At 40.5% G+C, this 11,162-nt stretch overlaps 1 protein-coding gene across 1 annotated transcript; it reads right to left on the reverse strand.

The window, feature by feature from the left end:
- Nucleotides 1–9,550: 9,550 nt before the first annotated feature.
- LOC140877711 (uncharacterized) lies at nt 9,551–10,759 on the reverse strand. The gene is made up of 2 exons (XM_073281266.1): nt 10,670–10,759; nt 9,551–10,576 (listed from the first exon to the last, which is right to left on the reverse strand). The coding sequence occupies exons 1-2, from the start codon at nt 10,757–10,759 to the stop codon at nt 9,551–9,553; spliced, it is 1,116 nt and encodes a 371-aa protein (XP_073137367.1).
- Nucleotides 10,760–11,162: the final 403 nt, after the last annotated feature.

Consider the following 11,162-nt stretch of genomic DNA (forward strand, 5'->3'; position numbering starts at 1 on the left):
ATGCTTCGAACATCTCTATGTTCCTTACCAATGAAACGTGGTACTCCGCATCGCAAATGCTAGTCTCAAACTCGAGCGATCCTTATCCTTATTATCGGACGGCTCAATCGACTAGGAACAGTTTAGAATATACAGTGACTATAAGATGTGTTTCATGATAGACATCCCCATGTTCTACCACATCTTACATACACTATAGTATATTCAAGGTCTTTATCAAAACAACAATAGGATATCACAATATAACAATATGAAGAAAGATAAAGTCATTGCCATTAATAAAAGTGTAAATTATATTAAACAAAAGATTGTTTATACAAAGAGTCATCAAAGCCCTTAGCCACAAGTTGGCTCACCGGGCACCCACTCTTTCAATCTCCCACTTGCCCTAAAGCCAACTAGTCATACTACGTAGACCCATTGCTTCGCGATGTTTGTCAAATAATGGTCCTGGCAAGGGCTTAGTAAGTGGATCAGCGATATTGTCTGCAGAGGCCACTCTTTCGACAGTGATGTCTCCTCTTTCCACAATCTCCCGGATGATGTGGTATTTCCTCAGTACGTGTTTGGATCTTTGATGAGACCTTGGTTCCTTGGCCTGAGCAACGGCACCCGTGTTGTCACAGTACACCGGGACTGGACCAACAACTTCAGGAATGACGCCCAACTCTTGGACGAAATTCCTCATCCAAACGGCCTCTTTAGCAGCAGCTGATGCTGCAATGTATTCTGCCTCAGTGGTGGAATCCGCTGTGGTGTCCTGCTTGGAACTCTTCCAAGAGACAGCACCGCCATTGAGCATGAACACAAATCCAGAGGTTGACTTCGAGTCATCAACGTCACTTTGGAAGCTAGAGTCGGTATAGCCTTCCAATTTTAGTTCTCTTCCTCCATATACCATGAACATATTCTTAGTCCTTCGTAAGTACTTAAGAATGTCCTTCACGGCTTTCCAATGCATTTGACCGGGATTAGCTTGATATCTGCTCGTGACACTCAGAGCAAATGCTACATCCGGTCTGGTAGATATCATCCCATACATGATACTACCTATGGCTGACGCATATGGTACATGTGTCATTTTTTCTATCTCTTCATCCGTCTTGGGACACATAGACTTGGATAGAGAAACTCCATGACACATGGGTAGATGTCCTCTCTTGGACCCATCCATTGAAAACCGTTTCAATATGGTGTCGATGTAGGTTGATTGAGTGAGTCCTATCATTCTCTTAGATCTATCTCTATAGATCTGTATCCCTAGAATATAGGATGCCTCATCCAAATCCTTCATCGAGAATCTACCTGATAACCATATCTTTATTGACTGCAACATCCCTACATCATTCCCAATGAGTAGGATGTCATCAACATAAAGTACTAAGAATGTCACAGCATCCTTAACTACTTTCTTGTACACGCATGGTTCCTCCGGGTTCTTGATGAAACCAAAATCCTTTATTGTTTCATCAAATTTCTGGTTCCAACTTCTTGATGCTTGTTTTAGACCATAAATTGATCTCTGAAGCTTGCATACCTTATGCTCGCTTCCCATGGATGTATACCCCTCAGGCTGCTTCATATAAATTTCTTCCTTAATGTCTCCATTAAGAAAAGCAGTCTTCACATCCATTTGCCATATCTCATATTCATACCAAGCAGCTATGGCAATAAGGATTCTTATGGACTTGAACATTGCAACTGGTGAAAAGGTTTCATCATAGTCAACTCCTTGTCTTTGAGTGTAACCTTTCGCCACCAATCGCGCCTTGTAGGTCAATACCTTACCATCAGGCCCAAGCTTTCTCTTGTAGATCCATTTACACCCTATTGGAACAATTCCATCGGGAGGATCTACTAAAGACCAAACTTGGTTTGTATGCATCGAATCTATTTTCGACTGCATAGCTTCAAGCCATAAATTTGAATCCGCATCAAAAATTGCTTCCTTGAAGTTTCTTGGATCACATCCAACATCGAGTTCATCTTGATCCCCTTCAAGAAGAAGACCATATCGAATAGGAGGTCTAGAAGTCCTCTCGGATCTTCTAGGTACAGGCGTGTCCATCAATGGTTCCTGAGGTGTAGGATCATTATTTTGTATTTCGGGTTCTTCTCGAATTTCTTCGAGTTCCATCATCTCGCCTTTCTTATCCAATAAGAACTCCTTCTCCAAGAAGGTGGCATTCCTTGAAACAAACACCTTTGTTTCAGCAGGATAATAGAAATAATATCCGATTGAATTCTTCGGATACCCTACAAAATAACATAAGCTGGATCGACTATCCAACTTATCTCCCACTGTCCGCTTCACGTAAGCAGGACATCCCCAAATCCTCAAGTACGAATACTTAGGAGCTTTGCCATTCCATAACTCGTATGGTGTTTTGTCCACTGCTTTAGTGTGGACGTTGTTCAACAACAATACCGCCGTTTCAAGCGCATAGCCCCAAAACAAAGGTGGAAGCTCAGTGAAGCTCATCATGGACCGAACCATGTCCAACAAAGTTCGATTACGACGCTCCGATACACCATTAAGCTATGGTGTCATAGGAGGAGTCCACTGAGAGAGAATCCCATTCTCTTTTAGATAGTCCAAAAACTCGGTACTTAAGTATTCTCCACCTCGATCCGATCGAAGTGCTTTAATACTTTTACCTAGCTTGTTTTCTACTTCAGCCTTGAATTCTTTGAACTTTTCAAATGCTTCAGACTTATATTTCATTAAATATAAATACCCATACCTAGAATAATCATCAGTAAAGGTAATGAAGTAGGTGTGGCCATATTGAGTACCAACTCTAAATGGACCACAAACATCTGTATGGATCAAATCCAACAGATTTTGACTACGCTCAGGTTTCCCCTTAAAAGGAAATTTAGTCATTTTTCCTTTTAGGCAGGATTCACAAGTAGGTAGAGAGTTAATATCAGACATATCAAACATGCCCTCTCCCACTAGCTTGTTCATCCTCCTTGAGGAAATATGACCTAGCCTAGCGTGCCAATGGTTTGCCGGGTTTTGGCTATCGATTTTCCTTTTGTTTGTTGTTGCCGGTTTATCAACATAATTTATTGGAACGTCTTTTAGTTTTAAGTTGTATAGATCGTTTTCAAGTTGTCCATTTCCAATCAAACATTCATTCTTGTAAATATTGCAAATCTCATTCACAAAATTGCAAGAATAACCATCTCTATCAAGTATAGAAACAGAAATAATGTTTTTAATTAAATCCGGAACAAATAAAACATCTCTCAAAAGTAACTTAAAACCGTTCTGCAAAATTAAATAAATATCTCCCACAGCTTTAGCTTCAACTCTGGAACCATTTTCGAGCCTCAGCTGGGTCTCACCCATTCTAAGCCTGCGACTTCTTGTCATCACCTGCAAATCATTGCAAATGTGAGATCCACATCCGGTATCCAATACCCAAGAAGTAGTATTAAGTGAAACATTTATTTCAATATAGAACATACCCTTCGCAGTTCGCAACTGCTCTAGATATTCCTTGCAGTTACGCTTCCAATGACCGGGCTTCTTGCAGTAATGGCAAACATCCTTGGACTTTTCCATGTTTGAAGCCTTTGTCTTGTACTTCTTCTCGGGTTCGATTTTCTTGGGTGGGGCAGAACGTTTCTTACCCTTTGTACTTGGCCCCTTCTTAGCAGAAGAAGAGGAGCCCACCAAGAAAGCCGGTTTATCCTTCTTTAATGTGGATTCATATGTCACAAGCATATTGACCATCTCTTCAAGGGAGGCCTCTATCTTGTTCATATTGAAATTCACCACAAATCCGTCAAACGAAGAAGGAAGAGACAGAAGTAGTAAGTCCACGTTGAGTTCATGCTCCAACACCAAATCAAGGGTTACCAACTTCTGTATGAGCCAAATCACTCGTACCCCATGATCACGGACCGAAGTCCCTTCACGCATGCGACACGTCATTAGCTCCTTTACAGTAGCGAACCTTTCAGCCCTCGATTGAGCCCCAAAAAGTTCCTTGAGTTGTACGTGAATGTCAGCAGCATTCACGGTATCCTCAAATCGCCTCTTGAGTTCATCAGACATCGAGGCTTGCATATAGCATTTGGCCTTGATATCATGGTCCCACCATGTATCAAGTTTGGCTAACTCTTCCGGACTTATGTCAGCTGGTGCTTCCTTCGGAGGAGATTTTTCTAACACGTAGAGCATCTTCTCCGAAGTCAAGACAATCTTCAACTTACGGAACCATTCCGTATAGTTTGCGCCAGTCAACTTATTTTGTTCGAGGATCGAGAAAAGTGGATTACGCGAATTCATCTTTACTGAAAAGAAACAGACAAATATCAGTGATTGTTTAAGCAATTTACTAAGACATAAAATAGGCGAAATTTATTTTATGAATCTCACTCCCACTATTTTAACGATTTCACTACCCTCTAGTGAAAACGGGAAACTGTTTTTCTTAGTGAGAACATGGAGTCCAATTGACAAACTATGGTCCCGAATAATATCAGCCAACCATAATTTTCAAAAGGTAGAGCCCAATTGCTTCCAAAGCAACCTCCACGTTTTTACCTCATGTCTAATAAGGGCCCAATAATATGACGCCGTTTATTGTGACATGTCAAGATGACCCATCAATATTAAGTTGTGAAGGACGGTCGCCATGTGGATCCCGCAATAATATGAGCCGATCCCATGGGAGTTCCACCCAACTTACAACATGTGTCGATCCAATGTACAGCTTTCCGACGAACGGGCCCCCCCAATAATATGATCCGAACCGTATCCGCGGGTAGCATCTCATACATTGATCGTTGATGGAAGGTAGGAACATTTAAACAAATTTAAATTTCCTTTATTTATCTTGATATCAATTTTAAATCATATTTAAAATGAGGGATTTTAATTATGAAAATTTGTCTCATCATTTTTAAAATTTTGTATGCTTGTCGGATTCACACAATTTTGTCTAAAACATGCATACAACAATAATATCATATATTATATAGGATGATCGATTCCATTTCTAATCGACCCGTGGTTGCCAATCACGAGTCTTAGTCCAATCCTAGGTAATATGCAGTATGCAATGCAATCCTATTACATTGTGCTTCCAATTTACATTTCTTCGTCTTTATTGTCTGCTGGGCCCACCTCCGTCTTCAAATCTTCATCTCCCACTAAATCTAATGTATTTACAATAAATAACAATGACAAGTAGGGGATACATTTTCAAGGGGTGGGAACGGGCCATAAACCAAGCCCACTTTTATTACATATGACAATTCATATTGGGCCATAAACCAGGCCCATTAATAAATCCAACAACAATAAAAACAAATGTAAATTCCTAACATACACCTACAAAATTGGTCATGGCAATCGATCATCCTTATCCAATAACATTTAATTCAAAATTAATTTATTGGATAACATGCAATGGCAATTTAAATTTAAAAGGATAAAATCATATTTCATATATAAAATCTTATTTTACATACAAAATCATATTTTATCTTTTTATCAAATAAAATCATATTTTATCTATAAAATCCAATTTTATACATAAAATCATATTTTACTCAATATATCCATAAGATCATATCTTATCATCAATTGTACCAAAAATAATTAATTTCAAAATTTAATTTAACGGATAAAATATTTAAATTTTCCAAAAATTCAAATTTATCCAAAAATCAATTTTAAAATTTTCGAACTCGAACAATTCGATCCGACGCCTCGAGGACCAATCAAAAACAATTTTCGATCGGACCAAAAATAAAATTTTAACATATTAAAATTTAATTTAAAAATTAAAAAATTAATTTTTCCGCGGGCTTCCTGGTACATTCCCGGGCTGCCCGCGCCCTAATGGGGTCGGGCCGGGCAGCCCGGCTGCCCGTAGGGCAGCGACGATCGCTGCCCTGTGCAGGGCAGGGCAGCGACCATCGCTGCCCCCCCGGGCAGCGATCCAATCGCTGTCCGGGTTTTTGCCCGAAATTTTTTTTTTTTTTTATTTTTAAAATATTTATTTTGTTTCAAAAACCGAGGCTTAAAAATTTTTTGTACAATCGATTAATTTAATCGCTTGATCTGAGCAACCTGTCTCTGATACCATTGTTGGAGAACGCGGCGATCAGATCAATCAGGATTGATACCCGGTGCAGCGGAAGTTTAAAAATTTTATATGGAACAATTCCATAATGGGTATCAACCTTACGATTAAATTGTGTGTGTGTAAAAATTAAATAACGATTATAAATTTTTACCTTTAATCTCGAATCGAGATTTTGGACACCAACAGATTGCTCTGCTCTTGTTGTATATCCATAGAACTGATGGACGAACTGTTCTTCAATCAGGTCCACGAACGGATATTTAATCCCTCTGATAGATTGCACTAGAAAATCTATCAGAAGTTTCTACGAAGAGATTAACGAATTTGATCCGTTAAACCAGACTGCAATTCAAAATTCACAGACTGGATTTTTCGAGCAGAGGGAGAAAAGGGGCAGCCACTTCAGAGGAAAAAGACTAGGGTTTTTCGAAAATTTTGTGACCTGTTGTGTCTAATTTCTGTACTGCAATAACTTATTTATAATGTAGGCCACTAACAGCTTAGGGCCCATTAGTCATAAGTTCAAGCCCGACAAGCAAGGCCCGCATGTTCAGAAATTAATATAAAATTCGTCGTGACTCCGATTGATAAACCGATTTCACCAATGTGCACAGAAACCATTTCTACACCTTTTAAAGTCAAGATAAATTTTTCTGAATCCGAATTCAGTGATTTTCAAAAATGCCCATCCCTATGTCATTTTAGGAAATCTTACTCCTCTACTCTTAAATAAGAAGTCCAACTTCTTCGTTCATTAAATTTAACTCTTTAAATTTAACTATCTTAACGGGGATTAAAAATCCATTACTCTGTGTGACCCTCAATGGTTCAGGGATACAGCTAGCTGTGGGCTCACAACCCCTTGTGACTCGGAACAACAACTTCCGACTTGCCCATCGAATCATGGTGAGAGCGCCTAGCAACATCGCCCCATGATTCCCTAGGTATCACTGATAGTGCCTGCAAGAACCAATAGATTTTGGTTAGCGTACAGTACGGTCCCTTCATCCATATATCCCGATCGAATCAACAACCATTGGTATATCGAGAGTCGTTCGAGATTCGATAACTATGCAATACATCTTGAAGATCAAATAGTGACATCGCATGTGTTACTAAGAAACCATTTCTTAAAACACATCATGTACTCTGGCCAGAGATTCGTCACACTAATATCTCCTCAGATCGCATAGGATATCCACACTCGCAAGTATGTGGTGAATCCTTGACAACAAAGCATCGACTCCTATATGTGTTGTAACTGTACCCAATCCCGACACCTGATGACCCCAATAGAGTCGGTAAACGAGTCAAAGCACAGTACTAGCATATAGAGTCTCAATGATGTTTCAAGTAGTAAGGACTAATGGTGTACAACCAAAACCGCTGACTTTATCCACTCGATAAGTGATAACCACTTGGAAAGTCCGGATAGGGTAGTTCGATCATTCATCATATGAATATCCATTTGCATGCTTCGAACATCTCTATGTTCCTTACCAATGAAACGTGGTACTCCGCATCGCAAATGCTAGTCTCAAACTCGAGCGATCCTTATCCTTATTATCGGACGGCTCAATCGACTAGGAACAGTTTAGAATATACAGTGGCTATAAGATGTGTTTCATGATAGACATCCCCATGTTCTACCACATCTTATATACACTATAGTATATTCAAGGTCTTTATCAAAACAACAATAGTATATCACAATATAACAATATGAAGAAAGATAAAGTCATTGCCATTAATAAAAGTGTAAATTATATTAAACAAAAGATTGTTTATACAAAGAGTCATCAAAGCCCTTAGCCACAAGTTGGCTCACCGGGCACCCACTCTTTCATTCCAGCCATCACCTCTGCCTCATATTCAACTCCTTCTGAGTGAAGAAATATTTCTGGCTTTTGTGATCAGTGAAAATCTGACACCTTTCGCCGTACAAGTAGTGTCTCCAAAGCTTCAAAGAAAAAACCACTGCCGCCAATTCAAGATCATGAGTCAGGTAGTTCCTCTCATGAACCTTCAGCTGTCGAGATGCATATGATATTACTTTATTATCCTGCATCAAAACAGCTCCTAATCCACTCTTAGAAGCATCGGTATAAACCACAAAATGACCCCGTGCCTTCGGAAATTGCTAGCACTGGCCCTGACATCAGTCTTTCTTTCAATTCGGCAAAGCTCTTCTCACATTGATCTGATCACACAAACTTCACACCTTTTCGAGTTAAGGAAGTCAGTGGTAGAGCTATCTTAGAGAAGTCTTGAATAAATCTCCTGTAGTAGCCTGCTAAACCCAAGAAACTTCGTATTTCTGTAGCATTCTTCGGAGCAACCCAATTCCGAACCGCTTTCACCTTAGACGGATCGACCTCAATCCCTTTAGCTGAAACTATATGACCCAAAAATGAAATCTGCTCCAGCCAAAATTCACACTTACTGAATTTAGCATACAACTGCTTTTCTTTCATAATCTACAACACTGTAGTCAAGTGCTGACGATGTTCCTCCCTACTGCGAGAATAGATCAATATGACATCTATGAAGACTATGACAAACTGATCCAAGAAAGGTTGAAACACCCTATTCATCAAATCCACGAACATTGCTGGTGCATTGGTCAACCCAAACGGCATTACCAAGAACTCGTAGTGGCCATAGAGAGTCCTGAATGTTGTCTTCTGCACATCTGCATCTTTTACCTTCAGTTGATGGTAACCTGATCGTAGATCGATTTTTGAGAACACCTCTGCCCCTTGCAATTGGTCGAACAAGTCGTCTATTCTGGGCAAGGGATATCTGTTCTTCAATGTAACTCGGTTCAGCTCTCTGTAGTCAATGCACAATCTCATTGACCCATCTTTTTTCTTGACGAACAACACCGGTGCACCCCAAGGCGATACACTCGGTCTGATGAACCCCTTATCTAGCAACTCTTGCAACTGATCCTTTAATTCTTTCATCTCGGTCAGGGCCAATCTGTACGGTGCCTTAGAAGCTGGCTTAGTTTTAGGCAACAATTCTATCCCAAATTCGACTTCCCTGACTTGAGGCAATCCCGCAACATCATCGGGAAAGACTTCCCCAAGTTTCACTACCTCCACTTCCCCAACTTTCGGTCGCTGTACCTCCAGATCACCAAATAGACTCGCAAGAAATCCTGTACACCCATTACTCAATAATTGCTAGGCTGTTCCTGCAAAAATCATACCTGGTGCGCTCTTCTTAGACGTAGTGCGGAACACCAATGATTTCCCGTTCTGATCTTTCACAGAGACAGTTTTCTGTTTGCAGTCAATAATAGCCTCATGCCGAGTCAACCAGTCCATCCCAAAAATTGCATCGAAATCCACCATTTTCAAAACAATAAAATCTGCACACAAAACTAGACTATGCATCTGAACCTTGCAATTTCTTACCACACTACTACTTTTCAGTTATTCTCCTGAGGGTAACGACACACAAAATTCCGAAATAGATTCATCCGGCAAGACCCTCAATTTCATCATAAAACTAACAGACATAAAAGAGTGCGTAGCTCCTGTATCTATCAACACGAATGCAGGTAAATCAGCAATACGAATCATACCTGAGACAATTGCAGAATCTGGTTCAACCTGATCGTGAGTCATAGCAAACACTCTTCCCTTGACAGGCTCCTTTGACTGCGGGCAGTCTTTGGCAAAATGCCCTGGCCTCTTGCAGAGAAAACAAGTATTGGTCCCAAGCATGCATTGACCGGAGTGTGACTTCCCACACTTCTGACAGATAGGTGCATTCGCCGGCCTTGGAGCGTTGGCGTTCGGTTGATTCTGTCCCTGAGGTCGCGCCTGATTGGGGTTTTGGCACTGCTGCTGTTGCGGTCTCCTTTGAGCTGGAGCTTGATACGGCCTCTTCTGACTAGACCCTTGCTGCTCTCTCCCTTGGTAACTAATCCTCTTCGCTTGCGATTCTTTGATAATATCATTCCCATCTTTTTCTGACAACATAGCCTCATCCACTGCTGCTCGGTACGTTTGTGCCCCACTCAATCTGACATCTCGTTGAATAGTGGCATTCAGTCCCTCTGTGAAATGCTTCAACTCCTCTACAGCATTGCCTGAAATCATGGGCACAAAGTACCTCCCTCTCTCAAACTTCTTCACATACTCGGCAATGGACATGCTCCCTTGGCGGAGCTCCAGAAATTCTCTAGCAAGTCTAGTCCTTGTGCTAATAGTGAAATATTTCCCATAGAACACATCTTTGAATCCATTCCAAGTCAACGTAGTCATATCCACAGCAGAACGGGCTCCCTGCCACCAAACCCGTGCATCATCACGGAACATAAAGATGGCACACCTCACACGGTCTGCATCAGTGAGCTGCATGTAGTCAAAAATAGTCTCCACTGACTGCACCCATTCCTCGGCTACAAGGGGATCAACCCCTCCTTTGAACTCCTGTGGCCCTAGATCCTTAAACTGTTTAAAGATCGGATTAGTTAATAGTGGCTGATTGTTGTTTCATCCTCCCGCTTGTGCTTGGATTAACTGTTGAATCTGTTCCCCTTGGACTCTACTCTGCTCTTGCAACAGAGTCGCCAACCCAGCCAAAAACTGGTTGTTCTGATTGTCCTCATTGTTCGGATTCCTACGGTTAGCCATGATCCTGATGTCCATACAGTCCACATGCTTAATTACGTTATTTAAACATAACATCCTACTCAATAGGCATACACTATAAATCAAAAACATTATCATGCATCTTAAACAATCCATAACATAAAACTTACAGACATGAAGACGAAGCATAGGGTCGTGGCGAGAATGCATGTGTGCGACAAACCTAGAGCAAACTGCTCTGATACTAAGCTGTAACGTCCCAATTTCACAATCGAAACGTTACTCAAACATACAAACTTAAATTTGGTAAAAATAAAAATTTTGCGGAAGCATCATCTTCTTTATTAAAAGGAGCATATAAAAATTGCACATAATAAATAGTATCTAAAAATTTTTGCCAAACATGGCCAACAACTAAAGAAAATTAAACTTGTTTCCCTCTCAT

This window comes from Henckelia pumila, chromosome 2 (genome assembly GCF_033568475.1).
Source record: "Henckelia pumila isolate YLH828 chromosome 2, ASM3356847v2, whole genome shotgun sequence".
Classification (NCBI taxonomy): domain Eukaryota; kingdom Viridiplantae; phylum Streptophyta; class Magnoliopsida; order Lamiales; family Gesneriaceae; genus Henckelia; species Henckelia pumila.

Coding starts and splice junctions, on each gene's coding strand:
- LOC140877711 (XM_073281266.1), bottom strand. CDS start 10,759: ATGGCTAACCGTAGGAATCCGAACAATGAGGACAATCAGAACAACCAG. Junction 10,577..10,669: donor TGTTGCAAGAGCAGAGTAGA/GTCCAAGGGGAA, acceptor ATCTTTAAACAG/TTTAAGGATCTAGGGCCACA.